The sequence below is a fragment of the Meles meles genome, chromosome 6 (genome assembly GCF_922984935.1).
Source record: "Meles meles chromosome 6, mMelMel3.1 paternal haplotype, whole genome shotgun sequence".
NCBI lineage: Eukaryota > Metazoa > Chordata > Mammalia > Carnivora > Mustelidae > Meles > Meles meles.
In genome coordinates this window covers 63,657,861-63,677,896 of record NC_060071.1, presented here as the reverse complement: position 1 = coordinate 63,677,896, position 20,036 = coordinate 63,657,861, and the positions used below count along the sequence as shown (strand labels likewise).

The 20,036-nt window shown below is 44.0% G+C and overlaps 1 protein-coding gene across 4 annotated transcripts in view; it reads right to left on the bottom strand.

The window, feature by feature from the left end:
* Positions 1-18,403, bottom strand: part of EIF2AK4 (eukaryotic translation initiation factor 2 alpha kinase 4) — a 113,927-nt gene extending 95,524 nt beyond the window's left edge. For all 4 annotated transcript variants that reach the window (XR_006818627.1, XR_006818626.1, XM_046007530.1 and 1 more), the window contains exons 1-2: positions 18,160-18,403; positions 2,100-2,212 (exon numbers count right to left, since the gene is read on the bottom strand). Coding sequence is in view for 2 of the 4 variants with exons in the window: in XM_046007530.1 (XP_045863486.1) it covers positions 2,100-2,212; positions 18,160-18,303 (257 nt within the window). In the remaining 2 variants the exon portion in view is untranslated. The remainder of the gene's footprint in view (positions 1-2,099; positions 2,213-18,159) is intronic.
* Between the last annotated feature and the right edge of the window lie 1,633 nt (positions 18,404-20,036).

Below are 20,036 nucleotides of genomic sequence, written 5' to 3'. Positions count from 1 at the left end.
CCTGAGCGAGCTCTGTCCATTCCGCTCTTAGAAGGATGCCCGGCACACCCCCCTTCTCCTCGCCCAGCACAACTGACACCTAACACCCTCCTTTCAAAGCTCACACAGCTGGTCTTCGGGTCCCCCTTGGTTCCCAGTTAATAGTATCCAGTAACAAGTCACAGAGATCAAATAGGCTTTGCTTAATTTTACAGAAGAGAAGATGACTCTATGTCCTACAAGCATTTCTGAGTAACTGATGGTATTTTTATCTGAGCAAAGCCTTTACAATTCACCGTCTCTGCATTCTCTCAATGTTTCATTGTCACAGATTACCACCATCATGATCTACTCAGACAGATGGCAATCTGAGAGAATTAAGTTTATATATGTGAGAAAAAGAACAGAAATGCCACAGAGTCCTGAGTCTACATATGATCTATCTAACCCAGGACTCTCTCGTGGTGGCATGAAGGACAATTTTAGAGCAAAAAAAAGTTTTCCTGTACCATGTCATCTCAAAGGATAAGAATGTTCTCCCCAAGACAAGCCTTACATAATTTAATTCAGCAGTCATTATGTAGCAGCATCAACAGAATGATGAAAAATCCATCTATGATACTAATTAGACTTAAAATTTTTTTTCCAGCTTTCTCTTGATGCCCATGGCACAAAATTTATAATTTTATATAGCTGATATTATAATGTCTGCTTTGTAGCTTTTCATAATCATTTCCATGGTGTTCAAAAAAAAATCCCATATTATTTTTACCAATTGGACACATCAAGGTTTTACCAGAATGGCCCTCCAGCCCAGTGGTTCCCAAGCAGGGGTGACTGTGCCCCCAGGGGATACCTGTCAATGGCAACAGGGGAAAGTAATTCCATAACTCTCACCACATTCCTTCCCGACACGCCTCTTTCATCGCGCTGGTCCTGCATTATATCCTTTATAGTAACCTGGTAATTGTAAGTCAAGTGCCTTCCTGAGTTCTATAGGCTCTTCTAACACAGCATCAAACCCACGGAGGGGGTTGCAGGAGCTCACAAATTCTTGGTCAACTGATCAGAAATATGGTACATGCAACTGGCGCTTGCAATCTTGCGGAACTGAGCCCTTAACCCACGAGGTCCACAGTAACTATGCTAGTTCGTGTCCAAAAGGAAGTGAATTGCTGGGCACCCAGCAGTCAGAAAACACACCACCTATTTGGTGTCAGGAAAAATAAAACTCAGAGAGGCATGGCCTTATTTTTCTTTCATAAATTTAATTACCCTTTAACCAATTCAGTAATTAAATACTAAACACCTACTGTACCTACTCCAGGCACAGCGTTATAGGTAAAGAGGGTTACTAAATTCAAGAAACTCACCTTGACCTGGTTAGGCCCAGCAGCTGTTAGGATAACAAATTCTGTAAATTTCCTACCCACTCTGTAAGGCACGGCTTCCTTTTCTCTGTCTCTTTCCTTCACTGGTCCCCTGCACAGTAAGCTTGAACCAGAGAACATCGTCCAAGCCCATCTGCCTCTCCACGTGGAATGTCTGAGGCAAGATTCCACGGAATACACATAGACTTCAAAGAGACAATACTACAGACTGCCAATGCGTTCGCTGTCAGTGGTTCTCATCTGGAGGCAGTACAGGGGTGGAGCGGTGGGAGCAGGGTGGAGATCTGAAAATGTGTTGGGTTGGACACCTGCGTGGCTCAGTCAGTTAAGCATTAGCCTTTGGCTCAGGCCATGATCCCTGGGTCCTAGGATCAAGTCCCACACTGGGCTCCCTTCTCAGCTGGGAGTCTCCTTCTCTCCCTGCTCCTCCCCCTGCTCATGCTCTCTCTCTCAAAAAAATAAAATCTAAACAAAATAGAGAAAGCAAATACTTAGTTACGGAGCAATTATTAGCATCTGGAGGGACTATTCTACAATGATAAGCAGACTTACCATGAGACAGGTTTCACGAAAATATCTACTACTGACGTAGTTTCAATGATATACGGACAGGACATGAAATTTTAAGGGAAACAGAGGCAGGAAGGGGAAAATACCATTAACGTGTCTGTTTCTATGCTGTGAAAACAGAAGTGGTATCACATGGAAGGTATTCATAAATGTACTCACACGTCTGGGTAGGTTGGTGGACATCTAACCCTCAAATCCACCTGCACGTACACTTCTTCACCAGTCAGGCCCTGAGGGTACAGAACTAAATTGATTTCAGGGGGCTCGTTGACCTAAAAGAAAAAATATATATATATATATGTATTTTATCCCCCACCTGGAGAGCCAATTATTAGCAATTAAGATAATGAGCATCTTGGCAGGAGGGTTCTACTTTCTAAATATTACGTGCAATTGTGCTTTTATATAAGTATTTGGTCATCTTTCCCTAAAGCACGGTTTAAAAACAAAGCCTAGGGGTACCTGGGTGGCTTAGTTGTTAAGTGTCTGCCTTTGGCTCAGCTCATGATCCTGGGATCCTGGAATCGAGCCCTGCATAAAGCTCCCTGCTCAGTGGGAAGCCTTCTTCTCCCTTTCCTACTCTCCCTGCTTGGGCTCTCTCTCTCTCTATGTGTCCCTTGTCAAATAAATAAATAAACTCTTTTAAAAAATAAAAAATAAAAACAAGGCCTATGCCAGAGAGATTGCATCTTCCTTTTCAAAGTTATCTAAGAGGTGAAGCAAAACGTTCTGCGGAGCTTCCGTCTGTGCACATGTTACAGTGTACCAATCACGTGATTATGCAAGGGTACGTTCTAGAGGCTGGGAGTACAGGGGTCAGCTAGACAGACACGGGCCCAACTAGCCAACATGCGAGAAGACAAGCGATTATTCTCCATAGTGAGGAGTGCCGTAAAGAAAATCAGGCAGAATGATGGAACAGAGCGGTAAGGGAGATTTTCAGAGAAGTGGGTCAGGCACCTCTTGAGTAGAGGAAACTTCAGTTGAAATATGACTACTGAGATAATGACAAGTGACAGCCACATGGAAACCCGAGGCTCTTCTAAATGTGGGTACGCTCTCAGCTGACTGCTTTTCACCAAAAAAACTAAATATTCCATCTATTGCTCTTTATTAAATATGCTTTTCCAAAAAAAAAAAAGCTTTGAGGCAGTTTATATTATCTGTACATCATGAGAGAAGGGAGGCTGAGGGAAGAAATATTCACTCTCATGGTCCCGGCGCTTTATCAACCCTGTAGGTGGACACCGTTTCCGTTTTACAGATGAAGCAGTTCAAGCTCAGAACCTTTCTGCTGTTTGCCCAGAGACACGGGCGACCAGGCTGGATTTCAGATCCAATGCTGGCTCCCAACCTGTGTCTTTTTCATCAGCCACTCCCTTGCTACTGCCAACCCTGAGGGGCTGTGACTGGGCTTTGTTTGACTTTATCTTGGAACGTCCAGGTGGCCAGGGCAAAAAGGGAAATGTGACGTTATTTCTTTCACATTTCACAGAAAAGGAAAAGCACCAAAAAAAATTGGGGGGGGGGGGGAACGAAGTACATAGCAATACTAAATTGTAACAGGTATTTACAACCTACAGTGCTCTGAATTATATAATAAACAAAATTCTCATCAACGATGTGTGTAACTTATGGAAGCTCGGTTTTCATAGGGCTTTATCCTAATGCTTCCTCGAAGCCGCGGAGTGAGGCTCCAGGAAAGCACAGTTCTGTGAAGATAGAGTAACATCCAGTGACCCATGAGGTCTTCCATGTACTCATTCAGCCATCTCACGTCATTGCCCACAGTGATGGGCACAGACTCTGTCAGGTACTGTGAGCACCAAGAAGTACGGAAACAGACGTGGTTCCAGCTGTCGTGGAACTTCCAGTCTCGTGGGGAGGGGGGGTGGACAATTAACACCTACGTTCAAGTTCAGAAAGTGCTACCGAAGAGAAGACGTGACATGACAGAATCAGCTGCCCCAAGATATGCCACTTTGGTATAAGGATTCTTTTGAGCTAAGGATACTTGAAAACAGAAGGTACGAGAAGGGCCCTCTAACCCTCTTTCCTTCCTGAAAACAGGAGATAAAACGCCTGTGTGAAAGATGCTCACCTACACTGGAAAGAAAGAAATAGCCTAAGATGCCTTCAAGGCTCAGTGGTTTAAGCAACTGCCTTTGGCTAGGTCATGAATCTGGGGTCCCAGGATCGAGTCCTGAGTCAAGCTCCCTGCTCAGGAGGGAGCTTGCTTCTCTCTCTCCCCCTGCTCCTCGCCCCTGTTCATGCTTTCTCTGTCAAAAAAATGAAATATTCAAAAATAAGATAAAATAAATATTATCAGAGAACATCAAGGCCAAGAGAATTCTGGGCAAAGAGAACTCTGCAAAATAACTCTGATCTTTCTTCAGTCTTCCCATACGTTCGTTACTTTTTCACAACTGCCTCTCTTTGTTCAAGCTACCCTGTAAACACTCAGGCCTGGCCAATTCGTCGGGTCTTCATCTCCCTATGGGGTTTCCAATGTACACGTAAAAATCTGCATGCTCTTCTCCTGTCAGTGTCCTGTCACCTTAATTCTAGCCAGAGACCCTTTTTAATTCTAGCCAGAGATCTAGAGTAACATCTTGTCGCCCTACGCTCTACTTCAAGAATAACCCGCATCAGGTATGAGGGAACATCCTTGGACGTGGTCGTCAGGGAGACCTGAGCACACTGCCCTAAAGCCGACACAAGCCAGATACCAAGCATTCTAGGAGGGAAGAGCACATGAGGAAGTTCCAAGTGAACAAGAGGTTGGTCTGTTCCAAAAAGCCCAAGGGAGGCCAGTGTTTTTCTGGAACACAGGAGGGAGGGGGGACACCAAGTAAAGCGGGAGAAAGGTGTGTCTGAGATAAAGTGGACAAAGAGACTGGGCCTCAGTGGAAGGAAACAGAAGGAAAAGTGTCTTGTTACAGATGCTTCTGAGGCTCAGGAGGGGGAGGACAGAGAGCATCCACTGCTGGGGTCACGGGGACTGCAGGTGGCCTTGCCAAGAGCTGGCTCTGAGGGCACTGAACGCAGATCCTGGTGCGATGAGGAGGAAACACTAACAGGAAAGGACTCGGTTCATCCCGACAAGTCCTTTGGGAAGTTTGGGCATTAAGGGGACAGAGAACGGGGCCACCGATGGAGGAGGATGTGAGATCAAGGGAGAAAGCTCTTGTTTTGTCTCAGATGGGTGACACTAGAGCGCTAAGGATGCTGATGGGAATTTTACGGAAGAGGAGGAAAGAGACAAAATTAGGCTCTGCTGGAGGGCAGACAGCAATGGGAACAAGAGAGACACACAGGAGGAGGGGCCCTTTTCCGGAAGGGCAGAGGACATGAGAAGAAAAAGCAGGTAGAGGTTGGTGGGCTTCCTCCGAGGAGCCTCAAACGTTTGAGCATGAGAATGAAGTAACAGGGTCCTGGCCTCCTGTCCCCCTCCAACCAGGGCAGGCCAGCTGTTCTCTGCTTTATATCGGAGACAGAAATCTGCATAAGAAACATCTAGCTAAAAGCAGTTGAAACAGGTATTCACTAGGAAGAAAAATAAAGACTATGGCCTTGACCAATCTCAAACAAACACTCTCTCTTTTAGAAGAACTTTTTATTATAATGAAATACATAAAATTTTTTTTCAAACAAAAGTAGATAATGATATGATGAACTGCATGCACCCACCATACAGTTTCAACAATTACCCATTTATGGCCAATACTGTGTATCTATGTTACCTCTACTCCCAAACGCCACCTGAAATTATTTTGAAATAAATCCTGCCAACAACCCATCTTTGCTGTGTTATTCATTTTGTTTTCTTCTCTTTTTTTGAAGATTTTATTTATTTACTTGTGAGAGAGAGCACAAGCAGGGGAGTGGTAGCAGAGGCAAAGGAAAGGGAGAAGCAGGCTCCCCACTGAGCAGAGCCCTGGGATCATGACCTGAGCAGAAGGCAGGCACTTAACAACTGAGCCACCCAGGTGCCTGTTACTCATTTTCTAACAAGAATCCAGCTCCATAGGGAAGTTATATATGTCCATTTTACAGATGTAAACACTAAAAGAAAGGCTAGTTAGACTCAAAATTTTACCAGTGCTTTCTCCACCAGCTCAAACCTTTATAGGCTTTTTCATCTCACAGGCCACAAATCTTGGAGAGATATTATGATCACAACTTAAAACTTTATCAAGAAAATACTTTTGGGGGGTGCCTGGCAGGCTCAATCAGTAAAGCATGGGACTCTCGATCTCAGGGTTGTTGAGTTCAAGCCCCACATTGGGTGTGGAACTTACTTTAAAAAAAAAAGAAAAAAAGGGATCCCTGGGTGGCTCAGTTGGTTAGGTGTCTGCCTTCGGCTCAGGTCATGATCCCAGGATCCTGGGATTGAACCCCATGTTGGCCTCCCTGCTCAGCAGAGAGTCTGCGTCTCCCTCTGCCTGTCCCTTCCCCAGCTTATACTCACTCTCTCGCTTTCTAATAAATAAACAAAATCTTTTCTAAAAAATTAAAAACAAACAAATAAATAAAATTATCAACAAGCCATATAAGTAGAAACTACAAATATAAACCGAAGGAGAGATCTTTCCTGGGCCCAGGGTGGAAAACAACTTTTAACATAGACAACATACACCACATGAATTGAGTTATCCCTGCAGAGGCAAGACAGAGAACCCGGTTTCACGTTCCCTTTTGTCTTTCTGTAGGAAGTGAAGAGTGTATCTGAATGTAAGTAGACTTCACAGGGAAAGGGCACAGAGAACCCTTCACCAGATGTCTGGAGTCTTGGGAACAGAAAACAAGCTTCAGAAAATAGAGGCCAACTGGGGGATTACACAACTTGAAGATCTCTTCCCTCATGAGAATGCCTAATAAACCACAATGAATCCAGTGAAGGATGGCTGGCCAGCCTCAGGGAAGGAGGTCTCTGGGCCAGTCCCAGGACCACCACGGGGAACAGGCGTGGGTAGAACACTGGGGCCTAAAGAAGTACGAAGCACTCCACAAATGCTCCTGGGCTGGGCCAGCCATGTAACACCACGCACGTCTAGTGTTCCAGTTATTTCCACAACATGGCAATACCAGCAGGGGAGAAGCGATAAGAGTAATGAGCCCAGGTAATGCCAAGACTTCTAGGAAGGAGGAAGGAGTTCTGAAGCAAAGTGAAGAGATTCCTGGATACATGAAGGTTTCAGCTCTAGGAGGTGCAAGGGTCCAGTGATGGTGGCTTGGAGGAAGGAAGAGACCCAAGGCCACTGAGGAGGGACATACTCTTGGACAAAAAACTAACAGCTTGTCTGGATCTGAGTACAAAGGGGAACTAACTCAAAAGAACAGCACAGTGAGGAAGTAGGTGTCTGCTACTTTCAAGGCCTTTATCTCTGGCTGACATTTAATTGGACCAGCATGATATTCTTCTCCACAGGGTATAAACTTCAGGGCATTTCTCAGCAGACTGCTGTTCCCCCAACATCCACTCTCCCCTTATTTCTTAGCCAACAGAACCCCTGATTTTTTTTTAGCTGGATACAATTCCTTCGCAGCTAACTCTGGCCACCAGATTAATTCCTGGCTAATGAGATGAACTATGGGCACCTGGGTGGCTCAGATGGTTGAGCCTCTGACCTGATTTCAGCTCAGGTCAAGATCTCAGGGTCGTGGGATCAAGCTCCACTTCAGGCTCCACACTCAGAGGAAGTGCTTGTCCCTCTCCTTTTCCCTGCTTGCTCATGCTCGTGTGCGTGCTCTCTCTCAAACAAATACATAAAATCTTAAAAAAAAAAAAAAAAAGGAAAGAACTAACACATGCAACTTCATCCCTTTCTCCTTTCTGCTGACTGGAATGCAGATATGATGGCTGGCATTCAGACAGCCATTTTGGACCATGAAGGGCACATTAAGGATGGTGGAACAACAAATCAGAAAAAGCCCTAGATTCCAGACTTCTGCATGCAGAAAAAGGAACTTAGTTGTCACATTTTCTGTAATGTGTTGCCAAACCTAATACTAACCAATATAGGCACATGTAGGGAAAAAAGAAAAAGAGAAGAAAGAAAAAAAAAAAGGACAGTCAGGAGATAAGGACTTTAAAGACAAGAGCAGAGTATTTGCCAGGCTTTCCTTGAGCCAACTAAGGGGCTTCTCAATAGAAAAGGCTTCTGTGCAAGCCGTATTTAGGATTCCATGCATGAGCTCACATAAGGGCATTGGAGGAGTCTTAGAGCTGAACAGGACTTGATTAAAAATGATGGTAACAACCAAGATGCGCTGGGGAGTGGGGTGGTGGGTTCAGAAGATAAATGGTCATTACAACAGTGTTGATAAAATTTTCTGACTTTATACAAGGAAAGAATGAATTCCTGGAATATCTACAGACAAGTATTTACAAGGTAAGGAATAACAACAACAACAAAAATTTGCGAGCACTAAAGGAGAAGAAAACACAATGCAGCATGTATCAGATATAAAATGTACATACTACAAAATAGACCTTAATAAAACCAATTTGGCACCCCAATGTTTATTGCAGCAATGTCCACAACAGCCAAACTATGGAAAAAGCCTAGATGTTCATCAACAGGTGAATATATAAAGAAGATGTGGTATATATGTACAGTGGATATTATGCAGCCATCAAAAACAAAAAAGAAATCTTGCCATTTGCAACGATGTGGATGGAACTAGAGAATATTACGCTAAGTGAATTAAGTCAATCAAAGAAAATTATCATATAATCTCACTAACAGTAGGAATCTGAGAAACAAGACAAACGATCACAGGGGAAAGGACAGAAAAATGAAAGATGAAACCAGAGAGGGAGACAAACCGTAACAGACATTTTTTTTTTTTTTAAGATTTTATTTATTTGACAGAAAGAGATCATAAGCAGGCAGAGAGGCAGACAGAAAGAGATCATAAGCAGGCAGAGAGGCAGGCAGAGAGAGAGGGGGAAGCAGGCTCCCTGCCAAGCAGAGAGCCCGACGCCGGGCTCAATCCTAGGACCATGACCCGAGCTGAAGGCAGGGGCCTTAATGCACTGAGCCACCCAGGCGCCCCCTATAACACTCTTAATCTCAGGAAACTGAGGGTTGTTGGAAGGGAGATGGGGGAGGCTGGAATAGGGTGGCTGGGTGAGGGACATTGGGAAGGGCATGTGCTATGGGGAATGCTGTGAATTGTGTAAGACTGATGATTCACAGACCTGTACCCTTGCCACAAATAATACATGTTAATGAAAATAAATTTTAAAAATTGTGACTAAATTCATACACAAAAAAATTTGTTTTGAAGAAGCAAGTGACACAAAGGCAGCATAAAGAGAAGTCATGGCAAGAAGTAATCTATGTAGTATCACTAATTACTACAATAAGATGTGACCTGTATATGTTCCTCTTGGGATCATGAAGCTGGATATGCTCCTGGACGGTGATGTATAAAAAGGGGGAAAAGTGACGCAAACTCAATTCTAAAAAGTAAGACGGGTAATGCTCATTTGGACTCATCGAAACAAACGCTCACTCTTCAAGAAACAAAACCCAAGGATCTTAAAATACCCCAAAGGATTGGAACACTGACCTCAAGTATGTCTTCCCAGCATAATGCACGCGTGCCTCCCAGAAGAGACCCCTGCCAGTGCCCTCAGACACGCCTGCTGTTCAGTCTGAACCTGCTTTTCTCTGGACATTTCCTTAACACTCAGGCCCAACAAAATAAACTGGTTTAAGGAAGTGTCTGTTTCTGTTAAAAGTACTGGAGTTGGGACGTCTGGGTGGCTCAGTTGGTTAAGCCACTGCCTTCGGCTCAGATCAGAATCCCAGAGTCCTGGGATCAAGTCCCACATAGACCTCCTTGCTCTGCAGGGAGCCTGCTTCTCTCTCCACCTCTGCCTGCCTCTCTTCCTGTTTGTGTGTGCGCGCTCCCAGGCTCTCTCTCTCCGACATTCAATCTTAAAAAAAAAAAAAAAAAAGTACTGGAGTAAGAAGACTATTAAAAATTGAGAATTTTGGGGGCGCCTGGGTGGCTCAGTGGGTTAAGCCTCTGCCTTCGGCTGCTCCTCTCTCTCTGCCTGCCTCTCTCCCTACTTGTGATCTGTCTGTCAAATAAATAAATAAAATCTTTAAAAAAAAAAAATTGAGAATTTTGTTAGTGATGCCACATAGCAGCAAACCTTTTGGTTCCAAGGCTAAAGCATGAGGGTAACGGCAATCCATGATTAAATTTCACTGGCTTGGGGGGGGCGCCTGGGTGGTTCAGTAGGTTAAGCATCTGCCTTCAGCTCAGGTCATGATCCCAGAGTCCTGGGATCAAGTCCCGCATCAGGCTCCTTGCTGAGCAGGGAGTCTGCTTCTCCCTCTCCTGTATGGAGTCTGCTTCTCCCTCTCCTGTATGCTTATTCTCTCTAACAAATATATAAATCTTTACAAAAATTCACTGAATTATAAGACAAACAGCAGATGAGGACGAGGTTTGGGAAATTAATAAAAACTACTAAGTTTTCTGTCACACAACATAAATACACTTAACACTACTGAACTGTATACTCTGAGGAATGGTTAAGATGATAAATTCTATGCTATGTGTTATCTACTACAGTTATATATTAAAAAGTTACATGATTCAAACCACTTTCAGGCGTTTGGCCTAGAACTGTTACCTAGGACTCTGCTAATCACATCCTCTTTAAAATTTTGATGGCTAGACTTGGCTCAATGTGGCCTCTTCCTCACACGCTTTAGATCTCAATCTGTAAAGTGGAAAGAAACTATTCTGTGTGAAAATAGATCTAGAAATAAAGTAACAAGTGCAAGCAAGATAATCTGGGTTAGCTTCTGGTTTTAAGTCTACAAAGAAGTCAAAAATAAAAATGATAGTAAAAGCTCAGAAAAAGGAAATTAGGTAACATTCTTCTATATTTTGTTTTTAAAATTTGGTTTATTTAAACCTAAAAAAACTAAAAACAAAAAATAGTTCACCCATCCTCCTCTCCACCCTCCAAGCAAAAACCAATCTGTTCTCTGCATCCATGAGCTTGGCTTATTTTTAAATTTTTAAGTATTTTTAGATTCCACATATAAGACAGTATCTGCCTTTCTCTGATTTTATGTTAAATGCCTTAATCACTCATTTCTCCCATATCTCCTTTTCTAAAAATGAGTATTTTCTGTAACTGACTCTAAAAATCACCAAGTTCATTCACCTTCTCTCTTAAGTATTTGCCTTATCTGTCTGGTTGGAAAGCATTTTTAAGCAGTGTTAGAATTTAATAACCTACAGCTCCATTTTAAGAATATGTGAAAACAGATTAAAGACCTAAATGTGAGAGGTCCTTAGCAACATTTTTCTAGATACGTCTCCTCAGGCAAGGTAAACAAAGGCAAAAATAAACTACTGGGATTTTATCAAAACAAAAAGCTTTTTGCACAGGGGCACCTGGCTGGCTCAGTGGGTGGAGCATAGAACTCTTGATCTTGAGGTTGTGAGTTCGAGACCCACGTTGGGAACAGAGATCACTTAAAAAATTAAAATTAAAAAAAAAAAAGCTTTTGCACAGTGAAAAATGAAAAAAATGAAAAGACAGTCTACTGATTGGAAGAAGATATTTGCAAGTGATACATCAAATAGGGATTAATATCTGAAATATATATAAAGAATTTAAGCAACTCAACAGCAAAAAAGAAAAAAAAAAAAAAACAAAACCAAAACCAAAAAACACCCACAAATAATCCAATTAAAAATGGGCAGAGGACCTGAACTGACATTTTCCCAAAGACGTATAAATGGAAGGGGTGCCTGGGTGGCTCAGTTGGTTAAGCATCCAACTCTTGATCTCACCTCAGGTCTTGATCTCAGGGTTGTGAGTTCAAGTCCCACACTGGGTTCTACGCTGGTCATGAAGCCTACTTTAAAAAAAAAGGAAAATGGCCAACAGACACATGAAAAGGTGCTCAACATCACTAGTTATCAGGGAAATACAAAATGAAACCACAAGATATCACTTTATACCTGTCAGATGGCTAAAATAAAAATCGTAAGAGATAACAACTGTAGGCAAGGATACGGAGAAAAGGAAACCCTGTGCACTGTCAGTGGGAATGCAAACTGGTGCAGCTACTACAGAAAACAGTCTTTTTTTGAGGTTCCTCCTAAAATTAAAAACAGAAATTCCATTTGACCTAGTAATTTCAGTACTAGGTACTGAAGGAAGACACTAATTGCCCAAAGAAAAGGAAAACACTAATTTGAAAAGATATACACACCCCTATGTTTACTGTAGCATTATTTACAGTAGCCAAGATATGGAAGCAACCCATGTGTCCATCCATAGATGACTGGATACAAAGGAGATGTGCATAACACACACAGCAGTATCACCTAGCTATAAAAAAAGAATAAGATCTTGCCATCTGCAACAATACAGATGACCTTATGCTAAGTGAAGTCTGACAGAGAAGGACAAAAACCCTATCATTTCACTTATATGTGGAATCTAAAAAACAACACAATAAACAAAAAGCAGAAACAGACTCATAAATACAGAAAACAAACTATTGTTGGCAGAGGGGATGAAAGTAGGGGAATGGAAAGATTGAAAGGAAATAGGAAATACAGTTTTCCAGGTATGGAAAGAATACAGGAATAAAAGATGATCAAAAGTACAGTATAGCTAGGTGCCTGGGTGGCTTAGTCTGTTAAGCATCTGACTCCTGATCTCAGCTCAGGCCTTGATCTCAGGGTCATGAGTTCAAGGCCCAGGTTGGGCTCCATGCTGGGCACGGAGCCTAGTTAAAAAAAAAAAAAAAAAAAAAAAAGTACAGCATAGGAAATATAGTGAATGATATTCTAGTAGGCTAGATGGTAACAGAGAGTAGCTACACTTGTGGTAAGCATGGCATAATGCACGGAGGTGCAGAATCAGTGTTGTACACTTGAAACTAATGTAACATTGTGTCAATTATATTTCAATGAAAAAAATGAACATGAAAATATTAAGAATCTGAATTCACCCCAAATTAAATATACGTGATATTATTCCACTAAGAATGTCACCGTAAGTTTCTGAACTAGGCAGGGTGATTCTAAAATTCATAAGGAAAACAATACAGGGATGCCTGGGGGGTGCAATTGGTTGAGCACCTGCCTTCGGCTCAGGTCATGATCTCAGGGTCCTAGGATTGAGCCCCATGTCAGGCTTCCTGCTCAGCAGGGAGCCTGCTTCTCTCTCTGCCTGCTGCTCCCCCTCTGACAAATAAATAAAATCTTAAAGAAAGGAAGGAAGGAAGAAAGAAAAAAAGACAGACTACAGTCAGGAATCTTCCATAAAGTAAATGGTGACCATACTGAATACCAAAGAAGGCTTGTTACAAATCTATGGTAATTAAATCAATGTGGCGGTCCTGCTTCAACAGATTAATGGGGTAGAATAAAGAATCAACAATAGAGCTAAACACACTTGGGAATTATTTCATGCAAAGAAAAATCTTGAGAACTTTTACCAAGGACAGACATGTAGGCATGAACAAATACAGGGACCTCGTCCTTATGAAATTAGACGATTTCATATAATGTAAAGTGGTACTTCAAATTAATAGTGGGAAGTATTGAAAAAAAATCGTGTTAGTCTAACTAGCTAGCTGGAGGGGGGTGGAAGAAGGCAGGCTAGATACATACTTAGATGGAGCTAAGAACTTTTTGTTAAAAAGCTATCAGGGGCGGGGCGCCTGGGTGGCTCAGTGGATTAAGCCGCTGCCTTCGGCTCGGGTCATGATCTCGGGGTCCTGGGATCGAGCCCCGCATTGGGTTCTCTGCTCTGCAGGGAGCCTGCTTCTTCCTCTCCCTCTGCCTGCCTCTCTGCCTACTTGTGATCTCTCTCTCTGTCAAATAAATAAATAAAATCTTTAAAAAAAAAAAAAAAGCTATCAGGGGGCGCCTGGGTGGCTCAGTGAGTTAAGGCCTCTGCCTTCGGCTCAGGTCGTGATCTCAGGGTCCTGGGATTGAGCCCCGCATCGGGCTCTCTGCTCCGCGGGGAGCCTGCTTCCCCCTCTCTCTCTCTGCCTGCCTCTCTGCCTACTTGTGATCTCTCTCTCTGTCAAGTAAATTAAAAAAAAAAAAAAAGCTATCAGAATAGGGGAGCCTGGGTAGCTCAGTGGGTTAAGCCTCTGCCTTCGGCTCCGGTCATGGTCTCAGGGTCCTGGGATCAAGTCCTGAATCAGGCTCTCTGCTCAGCGGGGACCCTGCTTCCCCCTCTCTCTCTGCCTGCCTCTCTGCCTACTTGTGATCTCTGTCAAATAAATAAATAAAATCTTTAAAAAAAAAAGCTAGCGGAATAAATAAAAATCTTAAAAAAAAAAAAAAAAAAAAGAGGGATGCCTGGGTGGCTCAATTGGTTAAGCAACTGCCTTCAGCTCAGGACATGACCTGGAGTCCTGGGATTGAGTCCCATGTTGGACTCCCTGCTTAGCAGGGATCCTTCCTCTCCCTCTACTTGTGCTCTCTCTTCCTAATAAATAAAAATCTTTAAAAATTTTTTCTGTATTTATTTGATCATGGTTTGAAAACAGGGGTGTCTGAGTGGCTCAGTCAGTTTGGCATCTGCCTTCCGCTTGGGTCATCATCTCAGGATCCTGGGATCAAGCCCCACATTGGGCTCCCTGCTCAGCAGAGTCAGCTTGTCCCTCTTCCCCTGCCCCTCCTCCCTGCTTGTGTTCTCTTTCTCTGTCTAATGGGTAAATAAAATCTTTAAAAAAAATTTTTTTTTAAGTTTTTTAGGGGCGCCTGGGTGGCTCAGTGGGTTAAAGCCTCTGCCTTCGGCTCAGGTCATGATCCCAGGGTCCTGGGATCGAGCCCCACATCGGGCTCTCTGCTCAGCAGGGAGCCTGCTTCCTCCTTTCTCTCTTTCTCTCTCTCTGCCTACTGGTAATCTCTGTCTGTCAAATAAATAAATAAATCTTTAAAAAAAATTTTTTTAAAGTTTGGAAACAAAGTCATTAAAGAATTAAAAGAAAACGTTCAAGACTTCATTTTTTAGTAATACTCAAGTAGGGATATCTTTTCCAGGAAAAAAAAGAGGGAAATACAAAACAAAAAAAAGGTCATTTTAACTACATTAAGTTTTTTTAATTGCATAAATTATGTAAGTATCAAAGTGCACATGGTTTAATAGGGAAAAACATCTGCAACATATGACCCATAATGATAATTTTTTTAATATAAAATAACTGACAAATAACAAAGAAAACATATAATATATGGGATACCTGGCTGGCTCAGTTGATGGAGCATGCTAATCTTCATCTCCGGGTTTTTTTTTGTTTTTTTTTTTAAGTATTTTATTTATTTGACAGAGAGAAATCACAAGCAGGCAGAGAGGCAGGCAGAGAGAGAGGAGGAAGCAGGCTCCCTGCAGAGCAGAGAGCCTGATGCGGGGCTCAATCCCAGGACCCTGAGATCATGACCTGGCTTTAACCCACTGAGCCACCCAGGCGCCCCTCATCTCCGGGTTTTGAGTTTGAGCCCCATGTTGGGAATAGAAATTACTTTAAAAAAAAAAAAAAGGGAGGAAAAAGAAAACGGACAACATAGTAGGAAAAAGTGTTTCATTCATTTACTAGAAAGATGAAAAGTCTGTTGTTTACAATGTTGGTGAAGATACAGGAAAACAGGGACTCTCATACACTACCGTTGGGCCCAGAGACAGAAGAATCAAGCTTTGGGAGTGCATTTTGTAATAGATATCAAATTATAAATTAAGAGACCCTTTGCTGACATGAAAGCCAAGATAATTAGTAATACATGTATAACTCTAGAGTAAATTATATTTTAAACTAGTAGTGTCCAAACTTGTTTAGTACATAAAATAATCAGCATTCATTCCCAAAATATTTAATTATTTATAAATATTACAAATGCTAGTAAACTGTGACCTCTGAAACCTACATTCTAATGCATCCCCTAAAAGAAGTCAAAGAAACCTGAAGTTTATTCAGGTCAATAAATTCTGACCTGGATTTATTGGCAACAAATTTGGCTTAACCTGACAAGGAGCTATTAATAGCCTTTATTTAACCCAGCCTCGTGAATATTTGAACATACAGGTTTCACTGCGTTTTATTTTCGATGCCGCTTCCCTCATCCCCCACACCAAGTGAGGTGTTAGGTAAGGTATGGAATGTGCACACATGAATGCGAACACAAACACTTCTGAATTTTGCAACTGGACAGGTCTCGGGTTCTGGATAGAGGATTGTGGACCTGCATGATCCTTCCCTGAAGACTGGTACACAGGTGATAATAAGTACTTGTTGAATAACCACAGTCTGATTCATTGCTAATGGCCAGCAGTTACCAGCCTATAAGGCCTATGAAAGTGTTCAGGCTATCCACCCCGTGCTATGAACCACAGACAGCTATTAGAGTTCTTCTGCCTCCCGTTTATAGTTTTTGTTTGCTTTTGTCAATCTTCTCTCTGTTAGAAAGGTCACCAACTGTAAATTCTGCCATTATTGATATCCCTACCTACAGCAGCTCCTTTTTACTTTGTCTTTCTGTAGCCTTGGAACTAGATAGTTAAGCATGTATAAAATAAATAAAAGTGGGTCTGGGGGCGCGTGGGTGGCTCACTCAGTTAAGTGCCTTCAGCTTGGGTCATGATCCCGGGGTTCTGGGATGGAGCCTCAAGCTGGGCTCTCTGCTCAGCGGGGAGCCTGCTTCTCCCTGCCCCTCTGACCCCCTCATTTGTAGTCCCTGTGTGTCAAATAAATAAATAAATAATTTTCTCCCCCCCCCCCCCACGAAAGTGGCTCTGAAGGAGGTCTTACAGGCTCTGCCTTGAGTCCATGGGTACACTCTGACTCCCATTTTGGCTGCTTAATGGGCCTTCTTCCTGGTTCTCAATGTTTAGAAAGACAAGTTACCAGACCACCAGAAAGTTATATTACTTTTAGTGTAAGGATGTATAAGAGGAATATTTACACTTTTACTACTTCAGGTAAAAAACAAACAAACAAAAAAGCTCTTGAAATTAGGCACTAGAAAAGAAAGCTCCCTGAGGGCTAGAGGTTTGATATGCTTTGCCATGGACTATGCTCCTGATGCCTAGAACAATAAATATTTAATGAAGAAGCACTTTGAGTGAGAGGGAGACTGTTCTGCTCTCACAGCTGCAGAAAATCCTATCTGTTGAGGAAATGTGAAATGCAGGAATGACAGGTGAAGGAAGAGATGACTTTTTAAATGTTATTATTCAAAGATAATTCTTCAAGGGTGGGGGAGAAACCATCAATGTCAACTGCTTATAATGAGCCTTTACTCCCAGACAAAAGGGAAAGTAATATTTTAAATCTAATGTCAGGGGCGCCTGGGTGGCTCGGTGGGTTGGGCCGCTGCCTTCGGCTCGGATCATGATCTCGGGGTCCTGGGATCGAGTCCCGCATCGGGCTCTCTGCTCGGCAGGGAGCCTGCTTCCCTCTCTCTCTCTCTCTCTCTCTGCCTGCCTCTCTATCTACTTGTAATCTCTCTCTGTCAAATAAATAAATAAAATATTTAAAAAAATAATAATAAAATAAATCTAATGTCATTTAAAAGGTCTAAACGCAGCACACTCCTCCATTATGGCTAAGATGAATGTATTCTATACTCTCCAAGTGCCTTAAAGGAAGTTCCTCCCTGTGCAAAACAGTGAGGACACCTGGAGAGTACAGTGAGGTTTACGTGGTTTCTAGTTTTGAACACAAGGGAAGGTGAGACTTGAAGGGAATAGTGAAGGGGGACGGGGGGATCAGTAAGGTCTGTGCAAACGCCCCCAAAGCGTTGTCAGAACAAAGTTGCAATGGATCTCTTATTCCACTGTTGTGTCAGATTCAAGGGCTTTCAGCTGGGGCGGAGGGTGGGAGTGGGAAGGGCACGACTGGAAGGAGGCAAGGATGTTACAGCGTGTCAGTGGAAATGAGAAGTGTTGGTTAGGGCTGAGGAGCCGACCTGGACGAAAGGCTGGGAGAGAATTCGGCCGAGATGGGGGTTCTGGAGACCCCGCAGAGCCGGTGCAAGGACAAAAAGTAAGCGTGGGTGGAATCGGGAGGGACTGAAGGACTGAAGAATCGTAAAAAGGGCCGGTGGCTCGGCGTCAGCAAGGCCGGGCCGGGCCTGGCCGGGGGAAGTCGCACAGAGAAAAGACTGGGCCGCAACACCCCAGCACCGCCCGGACCAGCCACGTTCCTACCGATCTGCCCGCGTCCGGTCGCAGGTCCTGGAAGTCGGCGCCGTAGATGGCCTCCAGAGCCTGCAGCTCATGCTCCTGACGCTGTGGGTAGCTCTCCGGCGGCTCGTCCCGGCCGCGCCCGGGGCCCCCACGGCCCCCAGCCATGGCGACGCGGTGGCCCAGGCCGGGCGGCCTTGCGGTGGCGGTGGTGGGCAACCCGCGGGCTCCCAGGCTGGGCTCCGCTTTCTGGACTGGCCCGTAGGCGGGGCTGCGCGCCGGGGGCGGGGGCTGCGCGCCGGGGGCGGGGCTGCGCGCCGGGGGCGGGGCTGCGCGCCGGGGGCGGGGCTGCGCGCCGGGGGCGGGGCTGCGCGCCGGGGGCGGGGCCCCGGGGGTGGCCCGGACCGCCCAGAATTGGCTTCAGAGGCGGGAGGACCCGGTCGCGGAAACAGGGGAATGAGGCCAGGTTTGGGGTTTGCCAATTTGTTGCGGGCGAACTGGAGCAAAGAAATGTGCAGGGACGTGGGAAAATAAATCAGTCAGAATGGAATGATAACGCCAGATGTTTTCACGAAATGCCTGGAACGTCTTTACTCCAGCACAGATCGTGAGAGGAAACTCAAAAGGGCAGACTTTGATGGGTTTTCAACTCTAGGTTCTAACCTTGAACCTTTCCACAAGACTACTAGGAGTAGGGGCGCCTGGGTGGCTCAGTGGGTTAAGCCGCTGCCTTCGGCTCAGGTCATGATCTCGGGGTCCTGGGATTGAGTATCGAGGCCCGCATCGGCCTCTCTGCTCAGCAGGGGCCTGCTTCTCTCTCTCTCTCTCTCTCTCTCTCTCTCTCTGCCTGCCTCTCTATCTACTTGTGATCTCTCTCTGTAAATTAAATAAATAAAATATTAAAAAAAAAGACTACTAGGAGTAAAGATCTTGACTTTTACTCCGCGTCCTCTCAGCTTTGTGCCCCCAAACTCATCCCTTTAAGGATGGATTCATCTGCTCTTTGTTCCTACCTTCCCACCTTTAAGAATCTCCATTATCACCCTACAATCAAACTGAAAAATGCTGGCATGCCTGGGTAGCTCAGTCAGTTAAGCATCTGCCCTCAGCTCTGTCTAGCCCTTATCTGACTCCTTGCTCAGCAGGGAGCGTGCTTCTCCCTCTGCCTGCCGCCTCCTGCTCGTACTCTCTCCCTCTCTGACAAATAAAATCTTTAAAAAAAAAAAAAGAGGAAAAAAAAGTGCAACTGAAGAATTTCTTCCCTTCAGCTAGCTGTATGAACTACTGATGAAGGGGAGCTGGAAGAAAAGCAGTCAGAGCCAAACCCGTGCCGCGCCGTCCCGCCAAGTGGAAACCACCCTTAAAAGGATTTTACAGGGTCCTGGAAGGAGTCCTCCACTCTTTCCCATGTGATTAGGTAGATGACAAAAACCTGATTAGGTGACAGGTGACGGGAGGGTTTATCAGATTAAAACAGCCCACAATATGGGCCAACAAGCCCAGAAAAACCCCTAGATCGAAACGCCAAATTGGCAGCCCTCTCTGGGGAGCTTTGTACTATTGATCAGTAAACTGTACTGTCCCTCAATAAATTTTGCTTGGCTGCCCACCACTCTTCATCTGGTCTACTTCTTCATTCTTGAAAGCGTAGTGATCAAGATCCACCGGCACCAAAAGAGAAGTACTGTAACACTACGGTTCAGTGAAGAGAAGTATGTTTCATGCGTGTTTACTTAATATGAATTTAGGAGGTCTTTCTGTTATAATCCTGCCTCCAAGCATGTCTTTCTTTTCTCTTTCTTTCTTTCTTTTTTTTTTTTTTTAAGGTTTTATTTGTTTATTTGAGAGAGAAAGTGAGACAGCATAAGCAGGGAGGAGGGGGAGAGGGAGAGAGAGAAGAA